Source organism: Eubalaena glacialis, chromosome 16, assembly GCF_028564815.1.
Source record: "Eubalaena glacialis isolate mEubGla1 chromosome 16, mEubGla1.1.hap2.+ XY, whole genome shotgun sequence".
NCBI lineage: Eukaryota > Metazoa > Chordata > Mammalia > Artiodactyla > Balaenidae > Eubalaena > Eubalaena glacialis.
The window spans coordinates 84,785,840-84,806,044 of record NC_083731.1 but is presented as its reverse complement, the minus strand read 5'-3'; the positions used below and the strand labels follow the sequence as shown (position 1 = coordinate 84,806,044).

At 47.1% G+C, this 20,205-nt stretch overlaps 1 protein-coding gene across 1 annotated transcript in view; it reads right to left on the bottom strand.

Moving 5' to 3' along the window:
• Positions 1–20,205, bottom strand: part of FLT1 (fms related receptor tyrosine kinase 1) — a 168,347-nt gene that overhangs the window by 21,386 nt on the left and 126,756 nt on the right. The window contains exons 16-20 of the mRNA XM_061171122.1: positions 16,602–16,708; positions 10,960–11,092; positions 6,200–6,304; positions 2,667–2,780; positions 1,145–1,233 (exon numbers count right to left, since the gene is read on the bottom strand). Of these exons, the coding sequence (XP_061027105.1) occupies positions 1,145–1,233; positions 2,667–2,780; positions 6,200–6,304; positions 10,960–11,092; positions 16,602–16,708 (548 nt within the window). The remainder of the gene's footprint in view (positions 1–1,144; positions 1,234–2,666; positions 2,781–6,199; positions 6,305–10,959; positions 11,093–16,601; positions 16,709–20,205) is intronic.

The following is a 20,205-nucleotide window of genomic DNA, read 5'->3' as shown; positions in this document are numbered from 1 at the left end:
ACATTGGCAAAGGTTTATTAAACTCTCCTTCACTCAGTAATCCCTTTTAAACTTTGTTTGCCTTCAGGACTCGGACCCTTGTGTTCCTTTTATTATATAGCTTTATTTTAGTGGGTAAGGCTGGTTCAGTATGTGTATGGGGGTGACATGGGTGGTGAAGGTGTGGGGAAGTGGGAGAAAAGGCAGTAGGGAGGGAAGAAAATGATTTCTCTGGCCCCATCACTGTTGTTGACTATAAAGTCTCTCAGTTGACTGAGTCCTTATTTTCTCTAATCTAATAAATGGAAACAATTATACTTGCCATCATCTTTTAAGAAATGAGTGACTAAGTGATTGTGCATGTCTGAGTATCTATGGAGAGAGAAAGAGACAGAGAGAAATTTATCAAGATGATTTGATATTTAGGTAGATGGCTGGTAAATTTTAATCTCTAATTATCACTGCCTACAGTGGGCTCGAATATTCTCTGTGCTCACCCCAAAAAGAGTGTGATATATTAGCGTGGAAAGAAAAAAAATCTTTTAAAGGAAAAAAGCAGAGATTGTGTTTTAAGCTCAGTCATTAATGGTGTCGACTGAAAAAAATGCACAACGTAAAAGCTGTGAGTTGGGTTTATTCAGTGTCTTTCTGAGGACTGTAGCCCGGGAGCAGCCTCTCGGAGAGCTCTGAGGAACTGCTCTGAAGAGGTAGAGGGGAGGTCAGCATATACGTGATTTTGGTGAAGAGGGGACGTGCAACCAAGCACACATCTTGGCAGAAGGTTGCTGCTAGTTATGCAGAACAGACATCTTAGTTAATGGTTTCGGGGCTTTTCTAAGTATGAGAAGATGCAAGAATCCAGGTTCCAAAAGAAAAAAAAAAAAAATTTTCTCCTGAAAATATGTAACTATCTGAAGGCCTGTTCTGCTAGTTTTCCCAGAGCACAGACTGCCTCATTCCTGATCTCCGCCCTGAACTCCTTTCAGGGTGTGTTAAAGGTCAGCGACTGCAGTGGCTCATGACTCAATCCTTGCAGAGCTGGATGGATGGCTAGTGACATTCTTTAGTTGGCAATGGAAAAATATATTCTCTTGCTTTATGCTGCTACAGCCTAAATGGAAACTCATTGCTGTCTTGAAAAACCTCCAACCCCTAAGTTCCTTACCTTGTTGAGAAAGAATAAGGCCCGTTTGCTCTTGAGATAGTTGGATAGGTTTCCGTGTTTGCAATATTCAACGATCACCATCAGAGGCCCTGCAGCCAAAACAACACATGCTCAGCCACACCAAGCCAGCCAGCCATCTGCCAGCCATCAGTGGGCCTGAGAAACCTCAAACCAACTTGTTTTTATATTAGCGGGGTCTGGGGGATGCAACTTGGGGGTGAGAGAGTTTTTTTTTTTTTTTCCAACTGGACCTGAGAAGTGGTTTAAAAAAAAATACAAAAGGAAAAGGAGACAATTGGTCGGGGGTCGGACTGGGGAAGAAGCAGAAAAAAAAAAGAGTAGGAGAGAAAGAACTGGGGGGAGGGGAGGGGAAGGGCCAAGGTCAGGGCTCTGCCTGTAACTACCAGCCACCCTCTTGGCCCCTTGGCCTCAGGACACTGTCACACCAGCCCCTCCCTCCCAGGTCCTGTCTGGCCTGACCCCCCAGCTGCATGGCCACCTGGGGGTATCTGCACGGAGGTTGCCCCAGGGCTTGTAAGGTCTAAAGCAGGGATCGGCAAACTCATAAAGGAAGAGACGGTAACTATTTTAGGCTTGTAGGCCACACAACTACTCAGCTCTGCCTTTGTAACCGGAAAGCACCTGTAGACGACAGTACAACCAAATGAGTGACCACGCTCCAATCCAACTTTAGGAACGCACAAATTTGAGTTGCCTATCGTTTTCCCGTGTCACAAAATATTCCTCCTTTCCACCCCCCCAACTACTAAAAACGGTCAAAGTAAGCTCCCAGGCTGACCGGCCATCGTTTGGCAGCCCCTAGTCAAAAGAGGCAAGAGGGTTGGAAAGGAAACCCCCGAGCTGCACTGCGGGTCCCCTGGGCTCCCCGAAGGCGCCATCCCCACCGCTCACCCGCTGGGCTCTAGGCCCACAGGGGAAGAACAACTTCCGGTTCTGGGTCAAAGCGGAAGTGGCCCCTGAGAGGCTTCTGCACGTGGGCCCTGTCCTGGGGCATGCTGGGAGCACTAAAGGCGCCCTAGGGGAGGATGGAAAGGTCTGCGAGTCTTCAGTCATAATACACCCTGTCCCTGCACTTGGCCCTGTGGGTACGGCCTGTCCGAAGGCTGTGTCCCCACCCCACCTCCTCCTGGGATCCTGCCAGGAGTGATTCCTTCCTCTGGATGAAGCTTCAAGGGATGCTAACCTTCTGTGCATTTACCTTGGCTCCGGTCATACTCCTCCCAAGTCATCCTGAGAAAAACGCCCTGCCCTTGACCTCGAGCCTGTGGAAGGAGGTCTCAAAGGGAGTCCTTCTATTCAGAACCTTTAAGCTAAGTGTGCAGGGAAGGCACTTCCAGGATGGGAGCACCTTCCATCAGCGGACAGCCTGCTTCCTCTGGACTGTTGCCAGGCCATGTGCCAGGAGGTGGGGAGGCGCAGTGTGGGAAGAAGGGCTGTGGGACAGAGAACTCGCCCAGGGCGTGTGAACCGGGAGGGGAGCAGGCCCTCCCTTCCCCTTTACCTCCTTGCTTGGTGCAGGCTCCCAGCAGGTTGACGACATTCAGGTGGTGGCCGATGTGGGTCAAGATCTTGAGCTCGGTCATCAGAGCCTTGTACTCGCTGGCCGTGGCCCCCTCTGTGTGAGCAGCAAGGGAGAGTCAAGGCAACAGGACAATGGGGCTCTTTCCTCTGGGGCGGCCCTCCTGCCCTCTGTGTTTGGCAGCGCTCAGCCCTTACTGCACTGGCTTCCCCAGTCTGCGGAAGGGCCAGCCTCCAGCCTGGATTCAGTCCTCCCACCCTCTTGAGCCAACATGGTCTTGGTTACAGTGAGGCACAGAGTGGTGGTGGGGTTAGTCACTGGACGTTTCCTCTTGGTGGACCTCGTCCTGTTCAGTAACGTGCTGACTCGGAGCTGGGCACCCGGGGAGAGCGCCTTCCAAAGGCTTCCTTGCGTCAGAACCAGGCCCAGCAAGAACTTTCCAGGCGGGGGATGATCCCACACCTCACCTCTTTTTCTCACTTGCCCCGCTTTGAGAAGTTACAAAGGAGGAGCACAAAGGGGCCTGCAAGGGCAGAATGGCCACTTCTGTAAACATCTTTGCCATGTGTTATTTTCTCTCTATAACCTTTTCCTCTCCGGAGTCTGCAGGGTTATCTCAAGTCATGAGGATCCATAAGCATCTGACTTCAACTTCATTCTCAGAGATAAACAATGTCAATCTAAGAATTAGCAGAGTCTAAAGCCTAAATTAAGTTTGTCTTGTCTGTTTGTTCTTATTGGTTAACTTCTAAGGCATTTAAAATTTTTTAATTATGTTTACAAGTAAAAAAAAAAAAAGTCATATGAGCTTGCTGTAAACTATTTCAACAATATGATGTTTATAGAGTGAAAAGTGAAAGCCACCCCAACTCCTCACCTTTTTAGCAGTAACCACTGTTAATCATTTGGAGTTTCAGAGCTTTTTCTGTGCATTTATAAATATATGTACCCAATCAAAGGTCTTTTTCGTTTACATAAATGGGGTCATATATAAAAATATAAAAGCAAATTTGATATATATAATTTGCTTTTCCCCCCTTTTAAATGTCATAGACTTTCCCCATTCTTTTAAATTGATTAATGGCATTCCTGACATTTAGACTGTCTACAGTTTTGTTTTTGTTTTTGTTTTTGCCATTACACATATGCTGGAATAAACAGCCTGTGATCTTTGTACCCATGTGCAAGTATTTCTGCAGGACAGTCCTGAAAGTGGGTCGTGCATTTCACATTGCATTTGTGCATGCAAAGGATGTGCACTTCACATTGTGGTAGATACCAACATGGTATTTCATAAGCACAAATCATTTTTAATAATAACCAGATAAACTCTAGAAGCCTCCCAGTGGGATTGGGATTGGCTCACAGTAGATGCTCAACAAATATTTGTTAGACAAATAAACAGCATGATTACTCTTCTCATTTCAGACATGGGCTTAAGGCCCAAAAAGGTTAAAGGTTTTGCTCAAGGGCACTTTGAAAGAGCTTCTGACTCATGGCCTTTGTTTGACATTCTGCCTTTCCAGTTTCTCCTAGAAACAGATGGCCAACCAGTTTAAACAAGAAAGCTTGAATGAAAATAGTTTTTTAGGAATGTTATATAGTGGGTGATTTGGCAGTCTGTTTCAATCAAGGCTGATGGCTTAAAAAAAAAAAAGATAAGCATTTATACAGATACTACACACCCTATTTCTGTATTGCATAGAACACATTCTCTGGCCCTTTAAAAAAAAATTGCCAGTCCGAATTTCCCCCTCAAATTCATCCCTCCATGCATTGATGCCCCTTTAGCACAGAGGGAAAACCAGGTTCTTTTGCTCAGATTGTTCCATTTATAGGCAGGGCCATTGGGTTATCTTGGACCCACAGTAGACAAGCATGGGCAGCCGACTTGCCTCTCCTAGAGATGGTGTGTTGTAGTAAGCAGGGAGACAAAACTAGCTGAGGAAACAGATGCTTCCAGATTTAGTTTCAACTTATCTCAAGGCTGGATATACTAGCTTGCCTCCAGAACACAGGCCAGGATCATTTTCAGGATTTTGGAGCAATGGATCATTTCTAGGAGGCTGGGCCTCTGCAGCCCTTCTGTAGCACTGAGGTGTGTGTGGCGGGGGGGAAAGCCTTGCACCTAAACCCTTACTTTTGCACTGCTGAACTGTATGACCTTGCAGAGGCTGTTTAACCTTTCTGGGCCATGTTTCTTCATCTGCAATTTGGGATAATAATATCTACCTCACAAAGGCTGTAGAGAGAAAAATAAGAAAAGTGGCAACTTCATGCGGTTCAAGCTACTAAAGTAAAGTACCTAGTCTGGTGCTTTCTCACATAGAAGACACGTTGACGCCTCTTCTCTTTAGAATCTGGGTGTGAGTGGGGTATGGGGGGTTGCTGGACTACAGGCATTCTCACAGAGATGCCCACCATCATCTGGGTAGTTCACCTTGAACAAGGCCTGCTTTGTGGATGCAAAGCTCTTTTCCTGGCTACTTTCAGAGTGGAACTGTGAGGTTCGTTGCAGAGTTTTATCAGAGCCTTCGCTCAACAGCCTTTTGAAGTGGAAAAATATTATTACATGGGACTTTTTCAATGACGGTGTCGCTGCTGGATGAAAGTGAAGGCTTTGAAGTCTCCCTCAGCACATGGGCCTTTCTGCTGGAGCCTTTGCCAGCCACCTGCTTGGTTGGGCGCATAGCTTTCTATGCCTGAAAATCCCCTGGCAATATCTTAGAGACTTTGGAAAGCTGAAAATTGCCCTTTGGGTTTTCAGTCCTGTTTCTTTTTGGTTTGGGAAGCTTAAAATGCATTGAAGTAACATGACAATTTCATCACAGTGAAGTATTTTCTACGCTTTAAAGGACCTATGAGTCTTGGAGATGTTTGGTTGACCTGACTTTCAGTGATTTTTCATTTTCACTCTGTCTTAGGGTGCTGGTCGTAAATCACCGTGTGCTTCACAGGGTGATAGTATCTTCAACATAGGAAGATAGTTTGTTGTTTTCGGTTTTGTTTTGTTTTGATTTCTAGAGAGGAAATGTTTAATGGGGGGGCCTTGACACTACAAAATAGCTTGAAGTTCTGACCAACTCAACTGTTCTAGCTTCATGTTCTTACTTTATAGTGAGGTCCAGCCCCAGCTAAGCCTTTGAGATTTATGACGTACAGCTAAGTTGCCATCATAACGCCATAGTGGATCATTCCAAAACTTCGTACCTGTGGTTCCTGTGGGCTTGAGTCCCTGGTAGTCTAGAAGAATCTGAGATGTGGTAGGAGAAAGATCTCTGAGGAGACGGAAATCATTTTCCCATGGATAATGCTGGACTGTTTCCCTTACAAGGTTTATTCTGAGCTCTTGCTGGTCTCATCTAAAGCTCCGGAGGTCAAGGGGCTTCCAGCAGAAGCAAGTTTTGTGGCCACAGCAGAAATGGCTTCTGTCTGTTTCTAGGCCACGCCCAACTTGTGCCAGCATTTAGGGAACGTAATGGGTGAGCTGAAAGCCAAACTTACACCATCCATACCTTTCAGCATTTTTACAGCCACCGTCCGGCATGTAGGTGATTTCTTAATGCCAAATGCAGATGCTTGGACCACTTTTCCAAAAGCCCCTCTTCCAAGTGATTTGCCTACAATGAAAAGAAGACGTTGGTTTGTTTGCCAAGCCAGCAGGGTGAGTTTAAGTCTTTTTTCAGGAAGAAAGGGTCTTTTCCCTGTGTGTCTATGTGTGGCATGTAGCTCTGAATGGAATCTCCAATGAACTGACCCCAAAAGGGTCAGGACACATTTCTGGGGTAACTTCCTTTCAAATCTTCATTGTGCTCCTGCGTTGCCCTCATCCTTCACAGCTAGGCTAGGCCCCTAGAAGGCATTTGGTGCAGGTGGATGGCCAGTTTCCTCTTTTACAAAGTCCTTCTTGTGGGGAGAGGCTACCACATCCTGAGTGGTCTTTTCCATTGTTTAATAACATTATTACCACAAAAATTTCCCTATGTTTAACCTAAGCCCCTTTTCTTGCCACTTAAGCTTATCTCTTCTGATCTGTTTTCAGCAAAGGGAGGAAACTGAGAAGAAGGGGGGTTACTGCCGTTGGTTACAATGATGCTTCAGAGCTACCAAAAAATAATTAAGTCGTTTCTCAGACTTCCTTGCCAGGCAAGATAGTCCCAGTATTTCCAACGTGTCTTTACATGATGATTATAAATCTTCATGGTTCAAAACATGGGCCTATCAACCACTGGTAGTAATTTGTTTCAACCACAGAGAGATGGTTGCCAAATGCAATAACAGAGTGAGGTTTCATTCACGGTACCCTGTATGTCATGTCGTAATGACTGTTAAACACTTTTTTTTTTTTTTTCTCACCCTTGAATGAGACAACTTCACTGAAAGGGGCAATGACCATGTCTGAGTCTTCCCAGAACTTGGCCTGGTGCCTGGTGCATCTGGGTCCCCTGTGTATTACTGCAGAACGAAGAGTCGCATTTGGGAATTTGTGAGATGCTAACAGCAAGTCTCATACAGTCCTGGGTAACCAGAGGGGCCCGTGAGACGCACACCTGAACGGTGCACAGAGATGAGGAGGGACCACCCCCGCCCCCAGAACACCTCAGCCACCTTTTCCATCAGGGCTTTCCTCTGCTCCGCCAGGAAACGGGTTGCTGAGCACAACGTAGAGAAACTGTACACTCAAGCATGATACGGCAGAAGAAAGAGTGAGCCTAAGAAGTCGCCTTTTTTGGGTTCTTCTGGCGGCAGGTTGGGGGGGGTGTTGGAAAGCCAACAAAATGCCTCTGGTCAAAAGTCAGTCCTGGTAGGGAGAGGGTGACTCCCACACAGAGCCTCCAGTGCCAGCCAAGTCCTCATGCCTAGACTGTTCTGATAACGCGCCTTCAGTGAGCCAACTTTCCTTTCTTCCTTCTTTCCTGTCTTCCTCATACGCCAATCCCTTCCCCCAAAGGACACAGTTTGTGTTTTAAGATTCCTAGAAAATTGGTAATGAAGCTTTCCTGCCTCCTCATCCTATTAGAAGCTTTATACTTCTATGCGCAACTCCCACCCACCACCCACCCGAGGTCACGTCCAGTGAGGAGGTGGAAAGAGCTCCGTCCCCAGTGACGTCAGCGGCGTCTCCCTGCCTGGGTCTCACGGGGACGCGCTCTGCGTTAGGAGGAGACACTGGTGAAACGACACGCTTCCCCTGGTCAGATGTGCACCTGTCGTGGCTGATCAGGTCATCCTCCCAGAGCATGCTCCATGGACAGGGAGAGAGTCTCTGCTCTCTTCTTCAGATAAAAGCATCCAAGAAATAGCAAAGTCAGGAGTTCTCGTTTAAATGAAAGAGCCTCCGGTGGACCCTGAAATCACGTATGGAAAGAACACTGGCAGATACCTTCTCCAGATTGTAAAAATAGGTGCACTTTGGTTAGAGGCTTATCCCTTGCTTTTGTAGGGTAAAAGAACACCTTTTCTTCTGCATTGCCTTCTACCCTCTAATATGAAAAGTGTCCTGAGTCTGAGACAGATGAAGGGCATCTCTGTCTTGGGACAGCTGTCCACAGAGTCCGCAGACTCCTCGCTTGGGGCAGGCGACATCCTTTTCCTTTCCACAGCTTCAGCCCCCGTGCATTCCCTTCTTAGCCATCACACAAAACACTATTCTGACAAGTGTTTGGGGACTTTGCTTTGACCAGTGAGAAGGCGCTCGTACTCACTAGACTTCCCTGTCTTTTCATTCATTCTCTTGGAAGCTGACTGCCGCCTCGAGCACGGCCAGAAGATGTTACGGGCTCTTTAATCATCTGGCACGTTGCAGTCCTTTGGCAGATCTGCAGTTCCAGGGTCAGGGGAGCCCCGTCACACCGGACTCGATCTTGCCTGATCCTTCTTTTCCCTTAAAATCCTCCTCGGTGTCACCTAAATGCCACTAACTTGGAAAAGTGCTAGGTCATTGTCATACCACAAGAGGATATTGGAATCTCCTCCGAGAGTGACTGGCCAGGGTCCCTGGGACACGGTGGGGAGAGTGCAGGGCAGCCCGGGGCTGAGTCCCTCTTGGGCATCCAGGGCTCATCTTACACTAGGCAGCACCATCCACTTGCCAAATTCCACACTCCACGTGTGGTTTCCCATGTTAGGTAATCCTGACTTTGTTTTCCAATGGGAAGATGCATTGTCAGGCATTATCCCAACTTCTGTGATAAATGCATAGAAGTGGAATTCTCGCCCAGGTGGAGTGAGGCATCTCTAACAAAACAGGGTTTTTTTTCGTTCTGGATTTCAGGAATTTCAATGGTAGCAACACCTTTGACCCAAACGCTCACTCTATCAGGTGCTATCAATTCTGACTTCTGTCGCCAGGGCTGCGAGTCGTAACCCGGAGTACACTCAGCTGAAATCAGAAGCCGTTCGGTCTGTGTATTTCTCTACGTTTGTAACTCACTGTAACTCTGCCCATCAAACCAGCTTTTCCTCTTCATCCATCCAGACATAATTTTGGTTACTTTCAGTTGCCAGACGTTACTTCAGATTACTTTCTGTCATGTATTTGTTTTTTAAGCCAAATAAATCTTGGGCCATAGAGTAGGACAAGGACGCCTCTGGCCCTTGCAGCCACACTGCATTGAAAGGCAGAGTTAGCTGATTTGACCCACTTACCCTCATCCGTCAAAGACACTCACATGTACATTAGCCGAATCATAGCATCTGGCAGCTCCGGGAAGGAAAAGAACCAAAAGATCTTCAGCAAGGAGACTCTTCTGAAATGGGATTCTCTAAACTCACAGAGCCCCAGGGGAATTCTGGTAGAAGGGTTTGCATTCTCCCTTGATGTACCATCAAGGATCACAATGGTACTAGGCCAAGGAATGAAGAAATGGGACAGAAAGCTCGCGTTTCCTATACGGAAAGACGCATGTCTGCTTGTGACTAATAACTCTGGAAAGCAGTGTGGCCTGAGAATGGCTTACGGTTGTGGGAAAACTATCCCATGTTCCCTGCCAAGGTCACTGGCGGGGTGGGCTGGGCCAGCTGCCATATAATTTAGACTTGCAGAAGGAACTCATCTAGTGTGCCACCTGCCCTGAACTACTCTAAATTTAGTTGATTTCTTCCCCCCCCCTCCCCCCGTCGGCAGCCATTGCTGGCTTTCGCCTGTCTCTCCAGCCTTTTACTGATTTCTAATTTTCTTCCCCAAGCCAAACAGCAGGCACTCTTGGGGCCAAGTCGTCTTTCTCATGGAGGGAGAAATGTAAGTGGAATCATTTCAAGGCCCAAGAGAACAACACGAAAAGCCATTTCTCCCTCTCTGTCCCCTCACACCCCTACCCCAATATGGTCTGCATGTGGAGGGAGGGGGCCATGCGAGTGAATTGGAACAACAGGTTCTTCGGGCAACAAGCTCCACTGGCTCCATGATCTCTTTTCTCAGTTCCAAATATTAATGATTCTGGCACACATAGGAGAGAGAGGAAAACCTTCAGAAGCCACCGTCCAAATATCTGGGCAAGAGTGTCCGAGGCTCCTGTTGTTTTGTAGCACCATGGGCTGGAGGCTAATTTGCATTGTGCTGTCTGAGCTGGAGGAGCTTGGGGGTAAGCTGGAGAGAAAGCACGTTGGCCCGGTGTTTACAGCGTCCCTGTTACCTAGAAAACAGCAATCCTCCCTCTTCATAAATGACACGTAAATGACCCCCAAGGGCTTTTTTCTCTGTGTGGACATTTCAAACACCCAGGGAAATTCAAAGCATGTAATTTCTAGATTCGTGCAGAGGGGGTTTTGATCCTCAGGCTTGCAGAAAACCCACTCTTTCACCACCTATTTGGTTTTACTGCACCTCCTCATCCTGAATTGTGTTCTACGTCGCCGATTTCTCATCCACAAAAATTTCATTATTTAAGAGTGTCTGTACTTGTAAGACTCTGCTGGAACTAAGCTCCCCCCCTTCTCCTCCACTTATCGGCTTTTACAGCTGTGTCCTTCTCCCTTCGAGGGGACAGACTCAAACACCTTTGCATCCCCAGCACCTAGACGAGCATCTGCTGCTCGGCGAAGGTGCTTAATAATTGTTGAAAGAATTAACAGGTGCTGCCTTGTCCCCTTGACCTTCTGTCTTAGGATTCTAGAGAATTCTTTACCTCTGTGTCCATCTCCCTTGCTGGTTTGTGAGCAGCTGGAAGGGTAGAATCCCGAGTCCAGTTGACTTCTGCGTCCCTCAAAGTGCAGTGCTTTGCAAGTAGTAGGTGCTCGGTTATGGGTTTAGGAATCTGTGGAACAAATACTTTACCCAGTTTAAGTCTCTCCCGGGCAAACTCCCACTTGCTGGCGTCGTAAGGGAGCCGTTCGCACTGCTCATCCAGGGGAACTTCATCTGGGTCCACGATAATCGATAGGTAGTCAGTTTTAATCTCGGAAGAAGACTGAGAAATAAAGAGATCTCAAAGTCACCAAGAAGGAAACAACTTTAAAAACCCAGATATCCAAGAAACAACACTTGGCAACATCGGCTGCTATTTTGGTTCGTTGGGTTGAAACCACGTGGTGGGGAACAGGAAGGACCCTCTGCATACACATAGACACATCACACGTGAGCGTGCAACTTTCATCAAGCAACCCCTTACTATTCCCACAATGCATTTCTGGGGCACCCACTCCACCGTCCTGTCTCAGACCAAATGCACTCAGATTCTGCTGTGATCCTATTGCTTGTTCTTAAACAAGCAATAGTCCTCTGAAAAAATGCAAGGCATTTTAATAAAATCATTCCAAACTGTGACTAAAAATAACTTTCCATGACCATTCTCCACATGCAGGAATACACATGACAGATGAGTCAACAGCGGGGTCCATGACTGTGGCTTTTCTACATTTGCAAGAAAGGCCAGAGGTGGCAAAGTAAACCCAGGATCCCTGGAATGGTTGAGAGGCACATTTCACGTGAAGTGTTTTAACTATACTCAGAAGGCCTGGCCTCTTAGTTGCTGCAGCAACCTGCGAAGACTATAGTGAGATTAGTATAAGATTTTCCTGGAGGAGTTTAAGAAAAAGGGTTCTGAGCTCAGCACTTAACACTGAAAAGTCAGCACTTCTGAAAGAATAAAATAAAGGAATCCACCAACAAGTAGGCTACACAAGTTTCCTGGTGACCAAAATTTTGTGAGTCCCTGTTCAGATGTATTGGATTCATCCAAACTGTTCAGTTTGAATTTGAGTATTTATATTAAAATTCATGTAAAATGCAAACTTATTCAATATATTGCAAGTTCATGTTTACCATACATTACTGTGACTCAAGCAGGAGAAAGATAAAAATAAAAAAAAGGAAAAATGTACAAAAAGGAAAAAAAAAAGATTTATCTTCAATAAGAAATAGAAGTTGATTATTTCAAAGGCCAAGGGGTAAGACTTACACACAGTCATATTCCAAGTTCTTTTGGCCACTGGTCAAATAAATAAGGTGGCATCTACCTTTTAGTGCTTGTTTTATCTTGGTAATGCAAACTAAGCCCAGAAAACACCCTGTATTTCAGATCATACGTAACTGGTTTTACATTTAGTGTCTTAGGTTCACATTAATGGGTGATGCCCTGTTAATATTAAATTGTAGAATTGACTGCATTTCTGTGGGCAGGACAGACGGGAAGTATGTTTGCCTATATGTGCTAGGTTTTGATAACTCTTGCCTAGAAGTTATGTACACTTCACTTAAATGGGTTTCAGGCCCTTCCTTTCAGAGCACTTCCCTGAACAGGATCAGAGTTCAGTAGAGAAGATGAACCTCTCCATCCACCCGATTTCACACCCGCCCACATTCTTCGGCCCTGACTCACCCCGTCTGGGCTGTCACAGCTCACCTCATCCATCACTTGCAATCTGTCTCTTTCTCACAAAAATTATCACTAAAATGTGTGACAGATAGCTCAAGGCAGGAAGATTTGCCTGGCCTCCACGAAGAGTGGAAAATGGAGAAAGATAGGGAGCACGTTTGTCACGAACTGCGATTGCCAGTGGTGTTAGACTGGAGGGCCCCAGCCTGTCAGACACTCGTGCGAGGCTGTGCGGCTAGAGAGGAATATCAGTTCCTACGCTAGAGTGCTGGGTGTTCATTAGTGCTCACTGCTGGAAGAGGTTTTATGACTCGAGCTTTCAATGTCTGCTGTAGCCACGGCCATGAGAAACGGTCTCCAATCTTCCAAGAGCACGGGAAGAGCTGGAGCCCAGCCAGGGACAGCCTGGGTCCTGCAGGGAGTGAGGGAAGGTGGGCAGGGGTGACGGAGGCGAGGGAGCTGCCCATGTAGGCAGTCTTCCCACAGGGCACCTGTGGAATCTGTGCTTCATCTCAATAAGGCAGATGAGAGGAAACACCCAACAGGCCTTCAGGAAGGGCTTTGAGACGAGTATGAAAGTAGAATCTTGGTTGACAAATATTTATTCCTTCAATTGACATTAACACCGAGCAGCCACTAGGTGCTTGGCATGGAAATTGCACCGCCAGGCGCTTCAGAGCCCAGGCTCTGAATTTGATAGCCTGGATTGGAATCGGACCAGCATATAACCTTGGGGAAGGTGCTTAACCTTTTTAAGGCTAGTTTCCTTGTCTGTAAAATAGTGATGATAATGGTACTTATCTCATAGGGTTGCTGTGAATATCAAATGAAATAGTCCACGTAAAGCAAGTACGGCCTGGAGTATAGGAAGTATGAATAAATGTTAGCTTTAGTTGTAACACTGGCCTATGCAGGGTGAGGATAAAAAGAGAAAATACAGGGCTTCCCTGGTGGCGCAGTGGTTAAGAATCTGCCTGTCAGGGCAGGGGACACGGGTTCGAGCCCTGGTCCGGGAGGATCCTACATGCTGCGGAGCAACTAAGCCCGTGAGCCACAACTACTGAAGCCCGCATGCCTAGAGCCTGTGCTCCGCAACAAGAGAAGCCACTGCAATGAGAAGCACGCACATCGCAACGAAGACCCAACGCAGCCAAAAAAAAAATAAATTTATTTTAAAAAAAAGAGAAAATCCAGCCCTTATCAGCGAGGATTTACTCTGAGGTTGGAGAAATCGTCTGGAAATAATTCCTGACACCTTGCTCCTCCTCACCTCCTACAACCAATTACTTCTCAAATTCTATAGGCATCCAGTTACTGATATGATACTTTCTTGCTCTCATCCTTTTATTGACATTAAAATTTCCTAAATTTTTAGAAATACAAAGGACCTCTTCAATTTAGTCCCAGTTTGCCTTTCCAGTTTTATTTCCATTAGGCTCCTCTATGCAAGGTAACCAGACTCCTTCCCTAACCTGGGGAGTGGGCAGGAGTTCAGGTGGGCTGTGTCTTTCTGCTGCTTTTCTTCCAGCCACAGCCTTCAAAGTCTGCCTCTAAGCTGGGCTTTCTCAGAAGTTTTTCTCCCCCTCTCCTCCTTTGAACTCTGTAGTCTTTGTACCTCCCTTACAGATTTGGCAAGTTTTGCTTTTGTTAGCTCTGTTTCCCTATATGATGTATCTCCCCTTTCAAAACCCCATTGTTTAACTTTCCTTTCCTTCGAAAGCAGTGGCCTTCATTGTCACGTCTCAAAGCCAATCACTCCATACAACAAAAGCCTGATGTTACTTACTCACCGTGGAGGAGGGCTGCCATCCCACATACCAACACTGTAAAGTACACCTTCCTGGTTCTGAATAGCAAGTCTAAGGTCAAACAACCTGGGTCAAAACTCAGCTCTGACTCTAACTAGCTTAGTGTCTTTGGGCAAGTTACTTTACCTTTCTAAGCCTCAGTTTCCCTCTCTATAAAATGGGAATAATAATATATTTACATCTTTGTGTTTTTTAAAGGATTAACTGAGATACAACATAACGAACGTCCCACAAGGTGCCACAATGACCTGGCACATTAATAAGGGCTAATAGGGACTTCCCTGGTGGTCCAGTGGTTGGGACTCTGCACTTCCACTGCGGGGGGCGCGGGTTCAATCGCTGGTCGGGGAACTAGGATCCCACATGCCCTGTGGTGCAGCCAAAAAAAAAAAAAAAAAAAAAGCTTTCTAATAAGGGCTAATACATCTCTAGAAATTGAGGAGGCCTCCTTGATACCTTCCAAGTCCTGTTGATTTTATCTCCCAAATATCTCTTGACTCTAATCATTTAGACTAAGTGACCATCATTTCTTTCTTTTTTTTTTAGTTAAATTATTTATTTATTTTTGGCTGCGTTGGGCCTTCGTTGCTGTGCGCGGGCTTTCTCTAGTTGCGGCGAGCGGGGACTACTCTTCGTTGAGGTGCGCGTGCTTCTCATCGTGGTGGCTTCTCTTGTTGCGGAGCACGGGCTCTAGGCACATGGGCTTCCATAGTTGTGGCACGTGGGCTCAGTAGTTGTGGCATGTCGGCTTCAGTAGTTGTGGCTCATGGGCTCTAGAGTGCAAGCTCAGTAGTTGTGGCGCACGGGCTTAGTTGCTCCATGGCACGTGGGATCTTCCCGGACCAGGGCTAGAACCCATGTCCCCTGCCTTGGCAGGTGGATTCTTAACCACTGCACCACCAGGGAAGTCTCTCTCTCTTTTTTTTTTTTTTTTTTTAATATTTATTTATTTGGTTGCACTGAGTCCTTAGTTGCAGCTTGCGGGCTCCTTAGTTGCGGCATGTGGGATCTAGTTCCCTGACCAGGTTTTGAACCTGGGCCCCCTGCATCAGGAGTGTGGAAGTCTTAACCACTGCACCACCAGGGCAGTCCCGTGACCATCATTTCTGACTTGGACTACCAAGGTCTTCTGCTAGGTTCTTCTCTATTCACTCTTGCCCACTCTGGTCCTTTCTCCTCATACAGCTGAAATCATCTTTCCAGACACAGATCTCTCACCCTTACAATCACCCACCTTTGCTTAACCTCACCCCTTCAAGGCTTCCTCTCACTTCTAAAACACAGAGGGTGTTCCTTCCCGCAGCTTACAGGGCCCTGCCTGGGCAGCCACTGCAGCCTCTCCTCTCCTTTCCTGCGCCCCCTTGTCTCTCATCCCCACCTCTTCCCCGGGTCAGTCTCTCCTCTTCACTGGGTCCCCTCTGCCTGCTCCAGCCCCAGACGTGTGCTGTCTCTCTGACTGCAGACTTCCGCTCCCTTATGTGTTGTTTAGTCGGCTTTGTAGCATTTGCTCTGAACTGTTATCAGAGGTCCCTACACAGGGTCTGGCACTCTGCCCCGAGCAGGCACACGGGAAATATTTGCGCCATGAATGAATGAGTGAGTAAGGGTTGGCTCTTTCCCCCACTAAACTTCAGAGAAGCAAACTGTGCTACAGGCCTAATGATAGGAATCTGATGTCCTGAATTCCAACCTGAGCCTCACACTCTAAAGAACTTAATTTTATCATGGGGCTCAAAGAGTATGGAACAGCAGAGATAAGACAGAGGTGGGCCTTTATTTTGCTTTTTCCCTTTTGGTTCTTAGCAGAGAGTGAGGTTAAGAACATGAACGCTTCCCAGGTCTCATGTTGAATTTAATTGAAAGACTTTATATCAAAAATGTCCCTTCTGTGTCTGGGAAATAGTTATCTGTTCATTGCTCTAGCTTTTGTTCTGAACACCCCACGTTAGGGTTGAGATACTTTTTTTTTTTTTTGGCCGTGCGGCATGCAGGATCTTAGTTCCCCGACCAGGGATCGAACCCGCGCCCCCTACAGTGGAAGTGCAGAGTCTTAACCGCTGGACCACAGGGAAGTCCCACGGGACGTTTTAATGATTCATTTGCCATGTTCACCAGGTCAGAGGGAGGAACAGGAGGGGAGGAAGAGGGTCTGCCATCTGTTCAGTGCCTGCTCTGGACATCAGGCAGGCATTTTGGGGGGAACCTTGCATGATGTCACTACACCAGCGGCGCTGCTAGGCATTTGGGAAGATTATGCAAAAAGGAGCATAGAATTTCGTCTGAAATGTTCTTACCCTTTTCAGTTTTCGGATAAAGAGAGTTAACAGGAGCCAGAAGAGGGTTGCAGCCACACAGGTACACGTCAGAGTGATCAGCTCCAGATTAGACTTGTCTGAGGTTCCTGGGGAGATAAAAACACCAAGAGGGCGCTAAACAGCAACTCGCAAACTCCGGGTCTGTGATTTGACAGAAGAAGGTCGGTGACCTGGAATGCTTCATCACAGAATGCAGTCGGCTGACTGGCGCAGGAATCGGCTTCCAGGACAGAGCCTCTTACCTTCTCGATCAGGCAGGGTCCATGCTATTATCATCATAAACTTACATGGAAATGAAAAGACTTTCCAGAAATTTTGCTGTTGAGTTTGCAAACCATCCCAGAAATAGAGGAGAAATTAACAATGGGAAAAAAAAATTAAGGCAGGAACAAAACCTCATTACAGTGCTAAATCTGGACTATGTGAGATCTCCCTAATGGGTTTTAGAGGAAATTCTAAAGAAAAAGAAAAAAAAAGACATAAGAAGTCTCCCTGGGGACTCACAAAATTCTTCAAAGTGGGTTTTAAAAATAAAACTAAAACCCCAGGACTGTCACAATTCTCCAGGCAGCCTGCAGGGCCGAGCTGAGCAGGGGTACCAGCTAGAGGCAGTTCTTCCCAATCACCTTATTTCCCAGAATCACACAGATCAAAAGCCGAGCACTGTTTTTCCATGACCAAAAAGAAAAGACCCAAAGTATCTAAGAGAAGCTTCCAGAGAGGACAGTCTTTGGGATTTGTAAAGGAATGCTCCAGTGGGCCAGAACAGTGGTTCCCTGCTTCTTGATTCCAGTGGACACTTTCCCAGGAACTCTAAAGTGATGCTCCTTTCCTTGAACTTCATTAAAAGGAGACAGAGTCTTAGTATTAAGTTAGGCCAAGATCAGGTGAAACTTCTTCCTTTTAGAAACGGTGAGGGACTTCCCTGGCAGTCCAGTGGTTAGGACTCCATGCTTCCACTGCATGGGGCGGGGATTCGATCCCTGGTCGGGGAACTAAGATCCTGCGTGCCGCGCCGCCCGGCCAAAAGAAAAGAAAAGAAAAAAAAGAATGGTGACATGGATGATGATACTTTTTATTGAGCACTTCTTATGTGCGAAGTCCTCCCACGCGCCCGATGAAGCAGGGGCAAGAATATCCCCATTTCATGGATGACAGTTTCATCTGGTGGGCTCTTTGTTTTAACTCAACGGAAGACGTGTTGAGTCCTGCCCCAGGCAAGCAGATGGGAAGGTGAATAAGGGAAAGCTGCTGTCACTCTCCAGGAGCTCACTCACAACCTAACCAGGAGGCTTAAGGCAAATACAAAGAAACTAGGTACAAAGAGTTTGCAGATGAGGGACTCTAATGCCTTTTGGGAGAGGTGACATTTGAAATGGATTTTGACCTACAGGGATGAAGGCAGGGGAGGGCATTATAGGCAGAGGGAAGGGTATGTGTGAAGGCCCAGAATCGGGAAACAGTAGGGCACTGGCGGAGTATAATGCGAGATGCAGGACGGGACCAGACCACAGAGAATTGTGAGTATCCCTGTGGTTTCAGCTGGAGCCAGTGAAGGTTCTCTGCCCTCAACAGTAGCAAATACACAAGCTAAAACCCGAGCCACTTCCCTCTTCTCTCTTCTCCATTCAGCCACCACATACCTACACTTCCTGAGGCCATTGTCCTCACCACGGCTAGAGGGGAATCTGGCTTTTTCTCTCTTTTCAGCCCATCCCCAAGTCCTGCTTATTCTACTTCCACGGCTCATGAAATTGTCACCCCCTGTCCTACCGCGGGATCACCACCTAAGTCAAGGCCCCCTAAGTGCCCCTGAGTGACCGCATCAGCTTGCTAACCAGCCTTGAGTCCCCAGGCTCTCCTCCGCTCCAGCCCGTGTGATCTTGCCAAATCATGGATTCCATCCTGGGACGCCTTAAATTCCGTCACTGCTGCCACCCTCAGCCCCGTCAGGATAGAAGCCCAAGCCCTTAGGTCCTTTCTGCCCAACCTTGCCTGTTTCTTCAGCCTCATCTCCTGCTGCCCTCCCACGTGCTCTACATCAAAATACTTGTAGTTTCGTAAATAGACCAGCCCTCCTGCACCTCTGTGCTTTGGCCTTCGCCGTTTCTCTACCGGGATGTAGGCTTCCCAGGGCTGAGGTCACACCTTATTCATCTTTCTATCTCCACTCACCGAACTGGGTGAATAAGTGGATAAACCATACTTTGCTTTGTCTCCAGAGAGTTTCACGAAGCGTTCAAAGGGTTCCGGGCCAAATTCCCTTTCATGTATATTCATCTGATAAACATACGGAACATCACCCGTGTCCCAGGCTCTATTCTGGGTGCTGGTGTACGGTGGTAAGTGAAAGGGCATGGAATGGAGCTCACAGTCTGGTGTTCAGGTATGAACTGACGGGTGTATTCAAAGCGCTGCATGAAGCAGTAGAACGTAGGTCCTCTCGTTCACTGCTGCATCTCTGGTATGGAGAAGAGTGCCTGGCACGTAGCGGGTAGGCATCCTGAAAGTGTTGGGTGAGTGAGTGAGTGAGTGAGTGAGTGAATTTGGATTCATTTGCTGCTTTGGCATCTTGTGGTCACTCTTCTCCTGAATCTCCTGAGACTGAGAAGTTTCAAAGTATGACCACCTTTTCTCTCAGTGTGTCCTCTTGATGGGAAAACTGTAAGCGCAAGTTTGTAAGTCTGGATTTCCTCCCCTGCAGTAAGAGGTTTAATGTTGCCTTGCTGTATTCACACATACACACACGCACGCACGCACACACTTCTTTGCTTATGCTGCAAATACGTTTTGTGGAACCGAGAAACTGATTGGGACCTACTCAGGGCACAGTGGCCTTGGGCTCCTGGAGATGCTGAGAGCATCTTAAGACACCGCCCTGTCTGCATAAAGCCTCTGCAGAGGCCTCCTGCACGGAATGCCCTGGGAGAGGCCCCCTCTCGTTGTGGGAACTTTCCCACTGCATTCCCCGGGGCAGGAAGTTGACCCCCCGAAGTAATTCCACGGTCCTCACTCAGGCAGAATTCCTTGCAATGGGAGCAAATGTGTTTGTGTGCACTTAAGCATTTAAGGAATCATCTCATCAAAAACATCTTCAAGATGAACGTGAATTAGAAGGGAAAGGTCTATTTCGTGTTCTATTACTGTTGACTGAGAACTAAACTCATTTTGTAAGATGTAGTATCTAGGCTCTACCTCTGTCTTGTCTGATAACTTGATCTCCATCTTTATTTGGAAAGTAACTATTAGGATAGTCTGCTATAGATTGATTTAAGGCAGCCGCATCTCTTCCCATCCAGCTCTTGGACGTGTTTTCAGAGGTCAGACATCCACACGCTGGCTGGACTACACCCAGCTTCACCTCGCTGGTGTCAGCTGATGAACTCGGTGCATGAAAGAGCCCAGCTGCAGACGGCAGGCGAAGGAGGCCAGTGGAACGTGGGTGGGATTTGACAATAACAGGAGTTAGCACTGGATCTCAGGGACGTCCCTCCCGTCTGATGTGTGTGAGAGACCAGCACCAGGACATGGTCCAAGGGTATCTTTATACGGGGTAATGACAAGAAGTGGCTGTTTCGAAAAG